The 19,471-nt window shown below is 40.7% G+C and overlaps 1 protein-coding gene across 1 annotated transcript in view; it reads right to left on the reverse strand.

The window, feature by feature from the left end:
• FRAS1 (Fraser extracellular matrix complex subunit 1) overlaps positions 1–19,471 on the reverse strand; it is a 483,930-nt gene that overhangs the window by 63,100 nt on the left and 401,359 nt on the right. The window contains exons 50-57 of the mRNA XM_017876598.1: positions 17,351–17,464; positions 15,092–15,242; positions 13,166–13,325; positions 10,877–11,045; positions 8,435–8,681; positions 6,462–6,806; positions 4,216–4,376; positions 3,646–3,793 (exon numbers count right to left, since the gene is read on the reverse strand). Of these exons, the coding sequence (XP_017732087.1) occupies positions 3,646–3,793; positions 4,216–4,376; positions 6,462–6,806; positions 8,435–8,681; positions 10,877–11,045; positions 13,166–13,325; positions 15,092–15,242; positions 17,351–17,464 (1,495 nt within the window). The remainder of the gene's footprint in view (positions 1–3,645; positions 3,794–4,215; positions 4,377–6,461; positions 6,807–8,434; positions 8,682–10,876; positions 11,046–13,165; positions 13,326–15,091; positions 15,243–17,350; positions 17,465–19,471) is intronic.

The raw sequence follows: 19,471 nt of genomic DNA on the forward strand, positions 1-19,471 counted from the left end.
AAATCCTGCCTTTGTTTCATGAGTTAATGAGTATGCTTGCCACAGATGCACACACAGGATTGTGGTGCTGTAGCAGCTACAGGACTTTCTAATGTTGCCCAGTCAGCATTATTCATGCCCAAACCCTAGTCTAATTCCAGGTACCAGCACAGCAAAGGCAGGTGAGAACAGGTAAATGTTATAAGATGAGCTACTTAGATGATTCAAGATCCTGAAATCAGTCTAGTGGGAAAAGAATGAAAGGAGCTAAGATCACTGCAGAAGGCTGAGAGTTGACTTTGTAAGATTCTTATGTGACGGTTAGCATTGTTATACAGAGGGCAGTGGCCAGCTGAAACTGAAATGTGAAGAGTCGGCGTAGTAGGATATGAAACCAGAAGACTGGACTTGGCTAGAACAGACCTGGATTTTAACTCCAGCTTCATCACCTTCTCTCTGTGTAATTCTACTCAAATTATTCAAACTTGGTTTCTCAAGTTAAAGGTCTGTTGTAAGGATTAGAGATAATACGTAAGATCTTTCTACCCTAGAATGTTCACACTGAATGGACTCAACCAAAGTTCATTATTACTAGGAAGAAAGATAACCAGAAGAAGTAAATACTGAATGCTACACTGGGTTACTGAAATAGGTTTTGGGATTTCTTTCTCTGGGATAAGTTATTGATTAAACACATATTGCTGTAGCTTCTCTGAAAGAAAAAGAAAATTTTTGCTTAACATATCCGTTTCCTAAGTTGACAAACCCACTGCTCATCAATAAAATACTGAAAAATATTTAAATATAATTTTCTGTGTTGATCAATGAGGACTCTATGTGTTACTGGAGTCTCATTGGTAAGTGTGATAATGACAGGTATGTCAGGAAGAAAAGAAATCAACATGTAATAAAATCTACTGTGTGCCATGTATTACAGTAGGTATTTTCACATACTTTATCTAATTTAATCCTCACAACAATCTTGTAAGGTAGTTATTTTCATTATTTATAGATGAGCAAAATGAGGCTTAGTAACCTTAAGCTTCTGGCCTAAGGCCAAAGACCTAGGAAGTGGTGGGATTAGGATTATGTTTCAGGACTTCTGACTTTGTATTCATTTTCCACTTCACCAGAGGGAAATTAATGGTCATTTCATGCCAAAGAATAAGAAACTATTTTAAGAATAAAAAGTATAGCTGAATTTTCTTTTTTCTGTTTTACTTTCTTGTTTACTAAGAAATAAAATTGCCACTGATTCTACTTCTACACCAAATAAAACCATGTAGCATAATGCAAGGAGGATGAACTTGGAGTCAAAAGTCTGAGAATGCATGCTCGTTCCTCTAGATACTAGACATTGGGTGACCTATTTCTTCTGATTCTCAGTTTCGTTATCCACTAAATAGAAACAGAAGAAAGAGCATGGGGTTATGAGCAAGTGAGATAAGGCTTAATGGATTGCTTTGTAAACTTTGAAGTAACATGCAACATGAGATAATATAAGTGTCATAATCTTGTTCATGGTGTAAAAGTTACCATTTTGTGAATCACAAACCAAAATGTAAAACTTAAAGCTATAAAGCTTCTGTAAGAAAACAGGCGAACATCTATGTAACCTTGGGTTAGGAAAAGATTTCTTAGATACAACACTAAAAATATGATCCATAATAGAAAAATGATAAATGAGGCTACTTCAAAATGAAAAATGATTACTTTTAGGATGTTTGTTTACAGAAAAGAAGACAAGCAACAGACTTGGATAAAATATTTGCAAAATATAAATCTTTGTCCAGAATCTACAACAATGCAATAAAAGTAGGAAAACAATGCAATTTAAACATCAAAATCTTGAACAACCCAAATATAATTCAATAGGTGAGTAAATAAACGGTGGTATATCCATACAATGAAAAGCTACTCAGCAATAAATGGAATGAACTACTCACATACGCAGTCACATGAATGAGTCTCAAATGCATTTTCTAGTGAAAGAAACCAGATGCAAAATGGTAGATATTACATGATTACATTTTTGTTGGAAAAGGCACAACTTTAGTGCCAGAAAATGGTAGATATTACATGATTACATTGTTGGAAAAGGCACAACTTTAGTGCCAGAAAACAGATTAGTGGTTGTCAGGTCTGGTGACTAAGGAGACACAGACGACAAAGGGGCATGAGAGAATTTTGTAGAGTGTTGGAACTGTTCAACATCTTGATTGTGGTAGTGGGCATATCACTGTATGCATTTGTCAAAACTCATAGAACTGTACACTAAGGACGATAGACTTTCATTTATGTAAGTTGTGCCTTCATAAACCTGGCTCTAAAACAAATTACCATCATTTTGGATGCATGCATGTGTGTGTGTGTGTGTGTGTGTGTGTGTACACAATTATACACAATTATATATATATAAAATTTTTTTTTTTCTCCTGAAGGATAAACACACAAAAAACTGGTTAAAATTGTTTTCTCCAGTGAAGGGAAATAGGGGACTGGGAGATAGGGATAGAAAGAAGATTTAATTTTCATAGTCTTTTTGCCATTTGCCGTTTTTTTTTGCCATACCCTTGTAGCCATTTGAATTGTTTACTACTATATACATGAAATAAATGATTTAAGAATAAATAGAAACATCAAAGATTATTCGATTTGGCTTCTTGTTCCTTTTTTGAGGATTTCTCAGCCATTAGGAGTTTAATCATGGGCTCTATGGTCAATCTCTGGGGATGCTAATGAGGGTTCCTGCTGCTTTAGGTGGAAGGTTTGACTTCATCTTCTCCACCCAACTCTAGAATCCACACAGTGGATCCTGAAGTTCTGACAAGTCTAATCTCATCAGTTCTTCTGAGAAGCAACGAGCCTTTCCTGCTTTTCCTCATGTTACTTAGGTTACATTTTCAGCAGTGACTACATCTATTCATTCCTGCACATCATCTACAACACTGCCAATATTCGTTTTCTAAAATAAAAAAAAACACATCACTCCTCTGCTTATAAGCATCCCCTGCTACCCTTTGCTTATAGAGTCCTTAGGCTGGATCTTAAAGCCTCTCAGAACTTGACTCCAATCTGTCTTTCCATTCCATTCTTCTACTCACCCCCTCCCATGCTCAAAGCAAAAGTAAGGGTCTGTTCCCCAAATATGCATCTTTCAAGACATTATACATTGTATTTACTATATCTCTCCATTCGAAATAGGTTTTCCTTTATTATCCATTAGATAGACTCCTATCACACCTGAAGACTCTGCTTAAATACAATCTCCTTGGTGAAATCCATAATTTCACCCACTTGTAGTTCCTGTTCAGTTCCCTCTGCTCCCATAGTGCTGGATGTATAGTACCATTAGGTCATTTATCATAATTTATTCACATTTCTCTCTTTAAGGGTCTGATTCCACAGTGAGACATTGAGCTTCTTGAGGACAGGGCCCAAGGCTTATACATCTCTTTGTGTCTGGCAGAGTACCGGAGACATCAATGGTTCTCTCTCACATCTACTTACTCTGCTATGTAAAAGTGCAAATGCTCACGTGTACACATGTACACACACATATTTCTTGAATGAAAACGTGAATGAGTTCCAATGTCACATGTGTGGACATTAAAGAAAAAATAGAAATATATTTGGAACTACCAGCTGGGATCCCCAATCTCTTACCATCTTGGAATGTGTCATTAATTGCAATGACTGCCTGGAAGGGTTTGGTCAGTTCGGCTCCTTGTGCTGAGCTGAGGAAAACCACAAATGTCTCCAGTCCTTCAATTACTGGATACTGAGTGTCATCCAAGATAGTCAAGGTGCAATACTAGAAGAAAAATCAAAGCAAACTTTACAGAGGACCCACCACCTAATCCCCATTTGCCTTAACTAGGGCAAAGGTCACAACTTGTCTTTCTTTGGTGGTTTTAAAGTAAGATTTTCTAATCCATAACATGATGATCTCTTTATTACATGCCGCTCGGAGTTTGTTTTTAGACATTTATATCAAACGAGTATAGTTTATATCCTGAATCTGTAAGGCTGGATATTTAATGCTAAAAATGTCACTAGGAGAGTTTTTAGAAGATCCCCTCCTAAGTTAGTCTCTTGTTTATATGTGTGTGTTTTTAAAGAAAGGAAAGATAGGAATATTGCCAGGGGAGTTTAGAGAGCTTGGGAAGCACACTAAAGACAACATTCACAAACCGACCTGTCAACCTTGTGGAGTCTGGACTGCTGTAAACGCACCTGTTCAGTGACACCGGGCCCAAATTCCACCTTCCGAGAGCTGGGAACGTAGTCAACTCCTGGTGTGGCAGAAGCTGGGTCTGAGGGCCGTGTTGCACACCAGACAGATGTGAAAGTAGAGAGGTCAGTACCATGGCGGATAACTGGAATCTTTACTGTGCCTGAATTAAGATTCATAGAGATTTTAATGGTCAACTTTGAGCCAGAAAGCAGTGAGGTTTTCAGAACGATGTTCTCCCTCACCGCAATAGTGGCAGCTTTTAGCCCTTTCAGCTTGTGGAATCCAGCTTCAGTGATGCTCCTATGGCCCATCTGAGGTGAAGGCCTAGAGGTGTCACTACCTGTCTTTTCACTGACACTAGGATCAAGAGGAGACCTAGAGAAGGGCTTCATGGAGGTGGTGCTAGAGAGAGTCCTTAGGGGAGAAGGCTGTTGTGGCTTGACAAGGGAGACTGCTCACAGGAAAATAAAGCACCTAAGGAGAGAAGAGTCTATTGCAAAACGTCTCAAACCTATTTAGGGAGAAGAAACTTAGAGCCTGGGGCCTCAGGAATGTGTCAGAAAATAGTCAATTAAGGAGGACCCAGCTAGGGGACTCTATGGAGCCTGAAGCTGAATGTTCCTAATTAAATGTTCCTAACTGGGTTGATTTCTCTCTTTTACCCAAGTACATGTCATGACTTAAACCGCATGTGCTTATTACTCATCTTACGAATGAAGTTCATCTTCCTGTCCACTGTGACATCATACTTTGTAGTGTCCTAAAGATATTTAGCTATTTTCACAATCAAGGGCAGAGAAAAGCTTCATGAAAACCCTACAATTTCCAATCACCACATTTTCTAGCCAATATGCTGTGAGGTGTAATGTAGTTATGGCTGGGCATTTGATGTATGGGAAAAGAAACATACTATAGTAGAAAGGTCTGGGTTTGAATCTAACCTTGCCATTGTATTAGCTGGTTAATCATTGATGACTGACTTAACCTCTCCAGGCCTCCATTTGCTCTTTTATATAATGTTCTCTCTTCCATAGAAGATTAAGTGAGAATGCATGGAACATACATGGTATGGTGCCTGGCATTTGGTAAGTGCTCAAAAATATCTGTTCCCAGTGCTCCTCCAAATCCCTTCATAGAGGTGAAAGGCCTTGATCTGGCCCAGATCAGGAGACACTCAGTATAGCTGTTGCCCCTCTGCCAGTAGTACATCTGCCTGCAGCATACAGAAGACTTCAAGACCTTTGTGGAGCCACAAGTGGGAAAGAAGCCTAGGTCTCTGAAATACCATGTGAAAGTGACCTGCACACTGATCACTTTGGGCTGTTACATGAATGAGAAAGTTTCACTGCATGAAGACACCGAAACTTTGAAGAGTGTCTTAGGAAACTAAGAGTACACTAAATACTTCACTTCCATCTTCAACATATCACATTCCCCCCTTTCACAAGCCCAGATGCTCAGCACCAGACCCTCCCTCTGGACCACAGAGGTCAGCCCATGAAGCTCTAGGCTCTAAGCCATAGCCCTGCTTGCCATCAAGAACCAGAGCAAGTCTTCTACACTCTATCTCCACGACCTCAATGATTTTAACCTTTAGCTCCCACAAATAAGTGAGTACATGTGAAGTTTGTCTTTCTGTGCCTGGCTTATTTCACTTAGCATAAGGACCTCCAGTTCCATCCATGTTGTAGAAGGATGGTTACCAGAGGATGGGAAGAGTGGTGGGGGTGGGAAATGGTGGTGGAGTCGGGGGAGTGGGCATGGTTAATGGGTACACAAAATAGTTAGAATGAAGACTAGTATTTCCTAGCACAACAGGGTGACTATAGTCAAAATAATTTAATTGCACATTTTAAAATAACTAAAATAGTATAATTGGATTGTATGTAACACAAATGATAAATGCTTGAGGTGATGAATACCCGATTTATCCTGATGTGATCATTATATATTACATGCCTGTATCAAAATATATCATGTAATCCATAAATATATACACTTACTATGTACCCACAAAAGTTTATTAAAAAAAAAAAAAACAGAGTAAGAAAAGTGGATGGAACTCTCTATACTAAATTCCATGCTTGGTCTTGGCCAAGCATTATATAATGCCTTAGACCAACAATGGTATCCTTGAGGAATGGAATTCTCAATGTCTCGAGGATATTCTGAAATCTAAGGAGAAAACTGTTCAAGAAAGGAATCAGGAGACAGGTGAAGGAACCTCAGAGACACTCTCCATTACCTGCGTCCTCACTGACAGTGAAAGCTGTGTTGCCCAGGGACACAGTGGAGGCATCGTTGGGACCACTAATGAGCACCTTGGCTGTCGCCACCCTTCCAATGCGGGCATTGTCAGAGGCATCTGCCAAGGCAATCTCAAACTCTTCTTCCTCTTCATACTCGCTGTCATCAATAAGCATGACATCACAGGTGGACATGGTCACACCAGGCCCGAATATCACACGACTCGCAGCAGACATCCCTCTAGATTTAAAATCAGAGCCTGATTCTAGAGCATAGAGGCTACTTCCCATAGCTGACTTAGGGACTGTGTAGCAAACTGCAGATACAATGCTGCTTGCATCTCCTGAAATACAAATGGCAAAAAACCAAAGCATTTGAATGAGTTTTTCTCACATTTTAAAACCTCTGACAAGTTAATGAGCTTGGTCCCTCTGACACAGTCCATCACTATTTCTGTTCAAACTCTGACATAAAACCTTCCTGAATTGCAGTTTCTTTTGAGCCTGTGGTATAAACCACTTGAGGATTTAATATACCCCAGATACTTCGCCAAACAACTCAAAATGGATTTCCCATTCTGTGAATTTTGTGCTCTGTTAATTTGCAAGATTCATTGCCCACCATCTAAGACCACAGCAGGTGGAAAGATAAGACACATATTTGGTACTGTAAGTAGCAAAGTAATTGTGTCCTGAAGGTAGTGCTATAAGCACAGTTCACTGCCTTTCTGAATAAACTTCTATACTTTAATTCCCAGAGAGAAGCAGGCTTATTTAAAAAGAGAAAGACAAAACAAAATAAAACCTGCCACTCTATACAAATGACTTTACTTATTAGGGCTGCCACTTCCCTTGGTGACAGTCTGTTCTGGGCCTGGCTTGGTGGCCCAGAGCAATCAATGAGGCTTGCTTGTTTTCCAAGTGGTATTACCAAGGGTTTTTGCTATCTACAGTATTTGTTACACTAACACCCAGTCAGCAGATTAAATAAAGAAACCCAACATCATCATTTACAGTCTTGTTGTGCCTTTGAATGAAGGTTCAATTTCCATGTTTTTAAAGTCTCAATCTTGCACAATCATAATTCCATATGATCTTTATTTTTATTTCCAACTCCTCAAGAATTGCCCTTTTATCAACATGCACAATTATTATGTATCGATTGAAAACAAAACAAAAAAGAATTGCCCTTTATTTCTTACACACAGTTTATTTCTCATCTCAACTCTACATATGACTGTCACATAGGGAAATTTTCAGCATATTTCTGTCTTCCAAGAATAAGATGGAAAGCCAGTTCTTAGGAACTGTAACTTCCCTCCTTGACCAAGGTTACTAAATATTTTATGGATTGGGTGATTAATTAAGAATACTGATTCACGAATAATTTGAAAGGCTAAATATAACCAGTCTTCTAGTCCAATTCAAGAAGAAATGGGAGCTCTAACAACCTGAACTAAGAAAAGAGGCTTTCTGATGGTAGTCACTATGGATAGAATCATCATTAGGGTTATTGTGGGAACCAAATGAGTTAATACATGGAAAGTACACATGTGAGTTAATGTAATGCATGAGATGAGCACTTAGCACATAATAGGAACTCAATAAATGTTAGCAATTCTTTTATTTTATTTTATTTTTTGAGACGGAGTCTTGCTCTGTCACCCAGGCTGGAGTGCAGTGGCCAGATCTCAGCTCATTGCAAGCTCTGCCTCCCAGGTTTACGCCATTCTCCTGGCTCAGCCTCCCGTGTAGCTGGGACTACAGGCGCCCGCCACCTCGCCCAGCTAGTTTTTTGTATTTTTTAGTAGAGACGGGGTTTCACCGTGTTAGCCAGGATGGTCTCGATCTCCTGACCCCGTGATCCGCCCGTCTTGGCCTCCCAAAGTGCTGGGATTACAGGCTTGAGCCACCGCGCCCAGCCAATGTTAGCAATTCTTATAGCTCTTTGTCACCTGTGGCGCCAACTGACCTTTTCTTTCAATAGGTGCAAACAGAAAACCAGCACTCTCGTTGACCCGGTAGATCTTCTTGTCAAACTCTAATGTGGGTTCATCCTCACTGTCGTTGATAATGACCTTCGCCCGGGTGAATTCCCCTAACAGGGCATAAGCTGGCATGCTGAGCTCCACAGTGAAACTCTCAACATTTTCAAACACGTCGTCATCGTTGATGACAATGGTGCAGGACTTGGTGTCCTCTCGCTCATCAAACTGGACCTGTCACAAAGGAACCAACAAGAAGTTAAGCTGTGCCTGAGCTTCCCCTGCTCTGCTCCCCAAGGGCATCATAGGAAAAGAGCATCTAAGCCCAGTGGGCAGAGAACTGACTGAGATAGCTGGTTCTCCCAGCCCTGGTTCCCTGCTGTATCACCTGGAACACCCAGCCACCTCTTCCCATTCTTTACCTGTACAGGAGGGCTGCTTTATTGTATAAGAACATGAAGGAGCAAAATCTCTCCTACCATTGGTGACCAGAGAAAAACATGTAGTAACTCTTTATAGCCTGTCTTATTAACTCACTTGGTGCAGCCATAGTCATCATTTGATGACTCAGTTCCCTTTCTGGAAGATCTCTGGCCTTGGAGTGTGAAGTTCTGTTCTCAGGTCTGGTTCTGTTACTTCCAAGCCATATTAGGTTATGAAGCTTTATAAACATCAGATACCTCATCAACTAAAGAAAAAATAGTAATATTCCTACCTCACACACTTCTAAAGGAGGTCTTGTATATGAAGGTGCTAAGTGTATTTTAAAGCACCATACAAACATAAGATATTATCATTACTATCACCATATTTACTTACACAATTAAAATTGACATAAAATTCCAGTGTACCGAATAATGGAATTTAAATTCATAGAAAATTACATTATAAACAAGGTAGACTAATTTTAACTTGATATTTTGACTACACCCTTTGCTATTAAAATGTGAATGATTTTAGCCCAGTACAAAACACAGAAATTATTTTATATGCACACAATTGTGAACTTATAGGGATTTATTCTGGTTTTACTTTGTTTAAAAAAAGAAGAAAGAAAGAAATTAAAAACCTTCAAATGAAACCACGACTATGGACTTGTCCAAAACTGTAAGTGCAGGAAATGGGCCTGGGCTATACTTTGTGTAAACGGAGACAACTGAAATATGTACAAAAAACAGTCATAAATGTCTGGGGATATACAAATCTGCAAAAATTTTAATCAAACAGAAAATTATTAGTACATATCTAATCAACTAATCACATTAAGTTTTATTAAGCTTCATATTTTAAAACACTCCCAATGAAATGAAACACTCAACAGATCTTTATGTAAGATCTAGAATACACTGACAGTCTTTTGTCTTTCCCTGCAAAACACAAGAATATCCTCTGTCTTATCATTTAGCTGAAAGACATTAGCTTATCTGTTCTTTCCTAATTCCTCACTTACATTTGACTTAAGAGGCATTAGCTTAGTCCAGCTGAAATGCCTCAATTAAAGAACAGAGCCCACTTCTCTTTACAGAGATCTGTGTCACCTTAATAATAATAAAGTTGCTTTGAAAAACAACATTAAGTGCCAGATATTGTGCCCTCCATAAAAGATGACAAACACATGGGGCCCTGTATTTGTTGACTATTTAAGTCCTCCTTTCTCTTCCGCTTTCACTCTCTCCTTTTTCTTTCTCATTGCCACCCTTAATTACCACTGGTATGTAGATGACTTGCCAATTTCTCTCTGGACACCAGATTCTTCTCCGCATGCTCTGCCCATCTATACAGTGGTCAACCTGCTGTTTCTAAGACAATTTATACTCAACATGGCCAAAGCAAGCAAAGTCACGAGCACCAAACCTTGCCAAACCGGCTCCTCTTACATGTCCCTTCCTAGCAAGAGACATCATCATCCATCTTTCCCTTTGGCCCCATTGTGTAATCAATCCACTGCTAAATCCTATCAATTCTCACTCATCTGTCAAATCCATCCACTTCTCTCTAACTTCACTTCATAATCGAAGCCCAAGCTCCCATCATCTCAGCCAGCCTATTCTAAGGACTTCCTAACCAGTCTCCTTACACACTCTCTTTTCTCCCTTTAGGTAAAAAAGATGAGGGGAGAGGAAGGGTTGGGATACCAAAGCTGAGTGTAGAACATGATGCTTGGAGACATCTTTTTGTCATGAAGCAAAATGTAAAGACTGAGAAACTAGACAACAACTTCTCCTTTGGCAGTTAAAACTTCAATGGAGGTTAGAGAGATCATCAAGAACAAAGTGCTATGGGAGGGGAACACAGGAAAATTATTTAATACTTGAGGAAGGACACTAATGAAAAGCAAAGTTGAGTGAGAAGTGGGAAAGTACCACAATCGCTTGCAGCCATGTCACAGCCCTTGCTGGAGCCTCCCCCGACCCCACCACCCCACCTACCTGGCCAGCATACTCTACGTAGTCCTGTTGCCCAGGTTGGGAGCTGACCCTAGAGCTGGAGCTGGCGGTGCCTTGCTCGGTGTGACACAGGACGATGGCATATTGGTTCAGGTTCCCAGTCCTCTGCACCATGACACTGACAGACCCTGCCTTCTCACTGATGTTGTAGCTGGAAGCATGCAAAAAGGCATCTCTTAAAATATGCCCCATGGTTATGAAAAAACAACTTGTTTAATGCCTGTCTCTTCCATTTGGTTCTTGGCATTAGGTAAAGAGGAAGTTTGGTTCCTCTAAGAATCCAAGCTATAAATTGAGGGAATGAGCTCACCTGAACAATAAGAGCATCAAATAAATAGGGAAGCTGTGGATGCAGAATGTCGTCTTCCCTGCTTTGGAAGCAAGCAGAGAGTCAGTTTGGGAGATGGACAGCACCTAAGAGCTATGAACTTCAGATTTTGGGGCACAGAGAAAGGAAAAACAATCTTTCCCTACTGCGGTTGAGTAATCACAAGAGATCAGTGGGCTCTTAGGGAAGAAAGCTGCTCTGAAGGCAATCAATGACTTAGGTGGGAACTGACTGGACCAGATCTCCAGGAACTGTGTAATGGAGTCAGGACAGAAGCAGAATTAAGAAAATGCGAGGTAAGCCTACCTAACAGAGGTGTTTAGACAAACGGAACTTTAAGACAATGAGGGAAGAACAGGATTAATTTAGCTTCCTGGTCAGAATCTCTGTTGCATTTGTAAAGTAGAAGGCCAACTATTCATGTGCTATTGATTCATAATAAGTATCTAGGTTTGGAAAGCCCACAGAAAGTAGGGCATGAGCTGAGCTTTGTTTTTCACCACTGAGGATGGCCCCTGGACCTGGGTGCATGTCTTGTGGCTGTGAGAACAGCAGGGAAAGTGCCTCTGAGAGCTCAGTCTTCATTGCCAGCTTTGGGATCCTGTATACCACGTAGTCCATTAAATGTCAGAGGGTTGTCCAGAAAAAGGGATGAATTTTATTGAATTCATTGAATTTTGAAGGCAATATAATTGAGAGGTAAATAACAGCAAAACATTACATATGTAAAAGTTGATTCTAATTTTCCTCTAATTCTCCAAATGTGTGTAAGAGTAGAATAGCCTGAACTTGGGGAACACGAAATCAAGGTTTTAAGTCTTCCTTTTTTCCCCACAAGTTCTAATTTTTATCTGAATTTTCATGAAGTTGATTTCTTGGATAGTGAGGCTCTGAAAGGTAGACTTAAAGAATATTTCACCCACATAAATTATAATCCCAGTTATAATCTAACCTATAAAATCAGCACCATGCTTGCACACTACCCTTAACAATCAGTATCTCTCTGTTTGCCTTTCTAACTCTCCAACAGATTAGAAAAGCATCTTATAGCGCTGTCTACATTAAGCCATGCATTTAGCCCTAAAGATATACATTCCTACCAAACCCAAAGAAGCCAGGAGAGAAAACAGGCTTGAGAACAAGGAGAATACAGAGGGAAGGTGAAGATATTGACAGTGTAGGCCAGTGATTATTTTCCAAACTTGAATGCCTATTTTTATTTTTCCTATCAGTTCTACTAGACTCTCTTCTAAAACTTAAAGACAGAAACAAAAACATTTGAGAAGCAGTAGAGCACATCGTTAAGATCACTGGGCTTATATCCTGGTCTTACTGCTTATTAGCTATGTGACTGTGGACAAGTTACATAAACAAGTTTCTGTCTCTATTACTTTGCCACTGTGGGGACAGGAATGGAATTCATCTCAGAATTGCAAGTATTATATAAGATGATGCATGGCAAGTCCTAGTGCAGTACCTAATACATACAGTGCTCAATAAATATTTGGTGAAATTATTACTTTTATCGCTGCCTTTTTTTTTTGAGACGGAGTCTGTCGCCTGGGTTGGAGTGCAGCGGCCGGATCTCAGCTCACTGCAAGCTCTGCCTCCCGGGTTCACGCCATTCTCCTGGCTCAGCCTCCCGAGTAGCTGGGACTACAGGCACCCGCCACCTCGCCCGGCTAGTTTTTTGTATTTTTTTAGTAGAGACAGAGTTTCACCGGATTAGTCAGAATGGTCTCGATCTCCTGACCTCGTGATCCGCCTGCCTCGGCCTCCCAAAGTGCTGGGATTACAGGCGTGAGCCACCGCGCCCGGCCTCGCGGCCATTATCACCATCACCACCACCAACAGGTGACTAGAGCTGCTCCCCCAGCATCCTTCATCCTGACTCCCTCTGCTTGACTGATTGATTTCTCAAGAAGGAAAGCACAAACTTGTACCTGGTATATTTAAAGCTGATGAGGGACCACTGGATATGGAAGACATTGTCGCTGACCACGTTGGGTTTACTGTCTTTCACCAGAAACTGAAAACTATCCATCATCTCATGGATCTTCTCCTCATGCAACACGTAACGAATCAACCCCAAGTTCACATCCTCTGTGAGAAAAAAGACTCTCTGTGAATTAACCCAGGGATGTAACGGCAGCTTCATAGATTACCATACCAACATACCTAGTTTATTCTTCTAAATGGATTACAAACAAAACTTATTTTTCCAAGCACCAAAAGTGTAGTAGTTATTTATTTATTTATTTATTTATTATTATTATTATTTTTTTCTGAGACAGAGTCTTGCTTGTGGCCCAGGCTGGAGTGCAGTGGTGTGATCTCAGCTTGCTGCAAGCTCCACCTCCCAGGTTCACGCCATTCTCCTGCCTCAGCCTCCTGAGTAGCTGGGACTACAGGCACCTGCCACCACGCCTGGCTAAATTTTTGTATTTTTAGAGAGATGGGGTTTCATGTTAGCTAGGATGGTCTCGATCTCCCGACTTCGTGATCTGCCCGCCTCAGCCTCCCAAAGTGCTGGGATTATAGGCGTGAGCCACTGTGCCTGGCCAAGCATAGTAGTCTTTTTTTTTTTTTTTGAGACGGAGTCTCGCTCTGTCGCCCAGGCTGGAGTGCAGTAGCTGGATCTCAGCTCACTGCAAGCTCCGCCTCCCTGGTTTATGCCATTCTCCTGCCTCAGCCTCCCGAGTAGCTGGGACTACAGGCGCCCGCCACCTCGCCCGGCTAGTTTTTTTTGGTATTTTTTAGTAGAGACGGGGTTTCACCGGGTTAGCCAGGATGGTCTCGATCTCCTGACCTTGTGATCCGCCCGTCTCGGCCTCCCAAAGTGCTGGGATTACAGGCTTGAGCCACCGCGCCCAGCCAGTAATCTTTAAAATAAATGTTTCTGTCAGATTTTAAAAGAAAATCCTGAAGCTCTGTGAAACAAAAGATTTGTCTTTATTTACAGAGATATTGTAAATATCTCTTATGCTGTTATAAAACAAGAATCCCAGGGTCCTGACAAAAAGCACTTCAATAAATGTTTGTGAATGTTGACGGCAAGTCCCAGAGTTGACAGAGAAAAGTCTTTGACCCCATCCTCTGTGTTTATAGCCTCATACTCAGACCTAACTCCTTCTAATAAACGTTCTTTGGAAGGTATGTGCTAATAAGAATAGCTGAGTTATGTTAAAACATCCAAAACACAAAGCACAGCTAAAAAGGTATGAGGAGAGAACATTCAATTGAGGACAGAGAGTAAAAAGAAAATTCATGGAGAACGAATTTTGAGATGCAGTTTTGCAATGACTGCTCTCCGTCAAGTCCATCCTGAAAAACAGTCTAGAGGAGCCTGACAAGCTTATAAAAAATGAAAATACAACATGGCCTACTTGAGGTGATTCAAAATAGGGAAAATATTTCTGTTGAGCAACCTATACATGTTGATTTTAATTTCTAGGCTGAAGACTTAAAGTCTGTAATCCTTAGAGATCAAAAAATAAACCACACAGGATCACAGATCTTTCATAATGTCTATTGCTATTTTTTGCTTTCTTGTTGTTATTGTTTTTAAAGAAAACCAAGCAGTATCATGCATTCTTTTCCAGAAAACCTGGCCAACACTTAGAGCAATTTAGGAGGTGAGGAAGCACGGTAAAGGTGAATTTTTCTTTGCCATAGTTAATCATCACAGGGAAAAAAAAACAGGAGAAATAAATTCATAGGTTGGATGGTTAGGCACTAGAAGATCTCTATTTGCAAAGAGGTTACTTGGGCATAAGTAGCTGGAAGTGGTTGTGAGAAGAATCTGGGAGATAGGGAGTGTGAAATTGGCATACATTTCTCCCATTTCTAAGTCCCCAGAGAGTCCCCACCCTGGGTGAAAGTGGCAGCAGCTCTGCTAGGTTGCAGCTTGTTCTCCACAAAGCCATGCTTAGGGCCCGTCGTTATCTCATAGACTAGCTGCGCGTCCTCGGTGTCTGGGTCCACGGTCAGCAGTTCCTTCTTGGTGATCAGGTTGGTTGCCTAGAATAGAAACCCATTAAATTTAATTCCTGAGGTGGGAATAAAGCAGGAACAAGACCCTCTGACTCAGATTTAATTCAGTTCAACAATGATTTACTGAGTATATTTACTGCATGGAAAACTCTGTCAGGATTGGAGAGGCTATGAGGATGGAAACTATCCCAGCTTCTGCCCTTGAAGTATTCACACTTTATGGGGAAAGAAAGGCTCATGCACAAGGTCAATGTGGCAAGAGCTATAATGGAAGACATAAAAAGAGGGCTGTACACTTTTTAAGAGAGAGAGGGGGAGAGAGAGAGAGATTAATTTCATCTGGAGTTGAAGGAGGATGAATTGGAGGCAGTGGGATTAGAGTTGGGCCTTGAAAGAAAGTTGGAACTTTGAAACAATAATTCAGTAAAGGGAAGGTGGCCACTTTCTAGGAGTCAATTATGATGTCTGAAATAGAGTAAGAGAAACAGACTGTACCCTGATATTGCCCAGATACACTGACTGAACTTTCATTCATTCATTTACTGAAGTATTTAGTGAGAGCCAACATTTGAGCAAAGAAAGAGGGTGGTCAACAGCATTGAAGATTGTTTTTAGGTCTAGTAAGGTAAAGACAGATAATTGGCCTCTGGATTTGGCAAAATAGAGGTCACTGGTGACTTTAATAACAGTTACTGCAATAGAGTAGGAGTAGGGGGTAGAAACCCAATTGGAGAGGATTGAGAGGAGAATGGAACTGCTCTGAATAAGGTGGGGGAAAAAAGATCAAATAGGGCATAGGAGAAATTGGCACTAATTTTAATTCATGTTTTTTTTTTTTTTTAAACCCAATCAGTTCAATGAGAAGCTATAGTGCAACAGCTACACATACAATGAACTAATCAGCTCCATGGAGATGGAAAACAAGCCACATCCTAGAAGGAATACCACCCACCAATGCAAGAAACCAGTTCTCAACCGAAGAACTATGTTTGGGTGGGGATATGGATTTAGTGTTTGACATGGTTACTAGGTGAAAATTATAGCATAGATCTTAAAATGACCGATTTAGAAATTAGGAGAAAGAGAAAGGAATGTTTAAAGCTCAATTCATCTGCACACACTTACCTACAAAAACGCCCCGCTTCTTTCTCATTTATGGTAGACACTCGATATTTTCCAAAATCCACCCTCCCCTTCTTCTAGTGAACAGCTTTTTAGCTGAGCCTCTGCCTGCCCAGCTAGCGACACTATTTCCCAGCCTCCCATACAACATTTGGGCCATATGAACAATTTATTGCCAATAAATATGAGTGCAAGGAATGTATTCAATTTCTGTATCACTTGCTTAATATGGAGTTCCTTGCCCCTCTCTTTCTGTTTTCTCCTTCCCATATGCTGGTACAGCTGTCCCTCGGTATCTACGTGGATTGGTTCTAGGCTTCTCTGAGGATTACAAAATCCATGGATGCTCAAATTCCTTGTATAAAATGGCATAGAACTTGCGTATAACCTATACACTTTCTCTTGTATACTTTAAGTCAAGATTACTTATAATACCTATCATGGCATAAATGCTATATAAACAGTTGTTGTACTATATTTTTAAAAGTTGTATTATTTCTTTTTTTTTTCCCTTCAAATATTTTTGAGCCACAGTTGTTAGAATCCACAGATGTGGAACCTGTGGATACCAAGGGCCAACTATATATTGATGAATTTCTGAAGAAGTTTGACCAGGTTGTCAATAGCAACCACTTAGTGATGGCAGAACAATTAGGTGGAAGGAATCCACATCTCTAAGTGCTCAGGTAGAGCCCTGCACTGCCCACTTACTTCCACCCTATATGTGAGAAAATAAATAAATAAACTTTTATCTAGTTTGACCTACTATATTTTGGGGTCTTTTTGTAAGAGCATCTTAAACTATACACAATCGTAACCAAACCTACATAATCTAATAAACTAATAAACAATCCTAACCAAACTCATGGAGCTCACTAATCTCAGGAAAATCAGTTTATTTAGGGAGGGACAAACAGGTGAGCTGAATTGGAGTTCTATTCGTAAGTCATTGTCATGAATAAGGATGTAGCCCAAGTTGGGTGGTGTGAACATGACAGAGGGGCAGGCCTTACCTTGCCATCCATGTATTCCAGCCACTGGAGTCCCAGGTTGGTGACAATTCTAGGCGTGCCATCATCTACTGGGAGGATGTCTACTTGGAACCGCTGAGGTGCTGCTGTCATAACCTGTAGGGGAGGGCAGAAAAGAAAACTCATCATTCACAAGCGCCTGAAGTATGTCAAGTTCAGGGCCTACACAGCTGGAACCCCTGAAACACTTCAGAGATGAGGGATGGGCAACTGAGCCCATTCCCATCCCTTATCATCTTGGTACAAGACCTAAGGGAGAAAGCTGAGTGATACAGTAAGAACAATGTAGGAAGAAAAGAAAAAAACAAAAAAACAATAAGTGGCATTCTTGCTGGCATTTCACCTTCTATGGAAGTTGGTTTTTACACACCTATGTCTTCTTTAGTTGAGTTCAATATTGTCTTGGGAAGGAAAATAAACAGTATTTTCCTTTCAATAAGCCTTGTTAAAATTTTCATGAGAGGCTGACAAAATAATCATTAAATTGTTAATGTTGAAATATCTAGGTTGGTTTATGTCAGATGTGAAAGAGGTTTTCATGGGAAGATATTTTCTTTGTGTTTTTTTTCCTTTTCCCGTTGTTGTCTGTTTTAAGGGAGAACTCTCTATATGAGGGTGAGGCGCAGAAGAAATCAGGAATAAAAGCATTTGTGGGAATAGTGAAAAGGAAATTTTGTTTATAATCCCATTCTCACAGATACACACATGAATGCATGCAACACACACATCATAAATTGGATCCAACACCTCACTGTTCCTGGGTGGATACAGCAAGCTGGGACACAGGGCAATGAGACATTGGCTTTTCAATCTCCCACAAGCTACCTTCTAAATAATTTCCATTTTTTTTAAATGACACCGTCCCTCCAGAGACGTGCTGTAATATTTTGTTTATAAGAACAGTAGCCCTCTTGCTGATATATCCTGAAATCTTTTCTCTTCTGAAAGTCAAACTAACTGGGGAGCAGCTACAGTTTGGGAGAGAGAAAACAAGAGTGATGACTTGCCGGGTGGTGAAGCTGTGCAGACACTGAAATGGCAGGAAAATCCCAAGAGCCATCCCACCGACATACCAGCTAACGGAGAATGACCTTCTCGCAGACTGTTTGTCTTGAAAGGACACAGAGGATCTTTTTTCCAGGAAAATAATCCTTCATTGTCAAAGCAGAAAAGGAGCTGTGCAGGCCTGAGATCCTTTTCTTATCTTGGAGGTATAGTAAGGTGTACACATGCCACTCACTAAAACTGCCTCCCCCAGGTCAGACACCTTTAATCAGAACTGCACTTTAAGGAACTGCAGGAGAGCTGGTTAACAAATGAAGGGATGAGAAAAAATGGCAGCAAGGGAGTGGAAGGGGAATCAACGTTTCTTCTGATCATCTGGATGTTAGAAGACAGCAGTCCCTTTAGGAAGTAAAGCTTGTCAGTTGCACAACCTCAATAGAAAAGCATTTTACTGGTTTCACAAGCTGGTTCTAAGATGATGATGATGATGATGACGATTACAGCTTCAGTTTATCTGATGTTCCCTGTGTACCAGGCACTGGGCTAAGTGCTTTATATACATCAGGAAAATATGTATCACTCCCACTTTACAGATAGGGAAAGTGAGGCTTAGAAAGTTTAAATGATTTACAAGTACATTCAGTTTGTACATGACATGGCTGGAAATTAAATCAGTATCTTTTAGGATACATATGCAGAAGAATGAACCTGGATCCCTATCTCTTACCACATACAAAAATCAAATCAAGGCCGGGTGCGGTGGCTCAAGCCTGTAATCCCAGCACTTTGGGAGGCCGAGACGGGTGGATCGCGAGGTCAGGAGATCGAGACCATCCTGGCTAACACGGCGAAACCCCGTCTCTACTAAAAAATACAAAGACTAGCCGGGCGAGTTGGCGGGCGCCTGTAGTCCCAGCTACTCGGGAGGCTGAGGCAGGAGAATGGCGTAAACCCGGGAGGCGGAGCTTGCAGTGAGCTGAGATCCGGCCACTGCACTCCAGCCTGGGCGACTGCGAGACTCCGTCTCTCAGAAAAACAAACAAACAAATAATCTTTCTGTTGGTTCAGCAGATGGAAAGCATTTTGTTTTCGTTTTTG

Source organism: Rhinopithecus bieti, unplaced genomic scaffold (genome assembly GCF_001698545.2).
Source record: "Rhinopithecus bieti isolate Rb0 unplaced genomic scaffold, ASM169854v2 scaffold_8675, whole genome shotgun sequence".
NCBI classification, from domain to species: domain Eukaryota; kingdom Metazoa; phylum Chordata; class Mammalia; order Primates; family Cercopithecidae; genus Rhinopithecus; species Rhinopithecus bieti.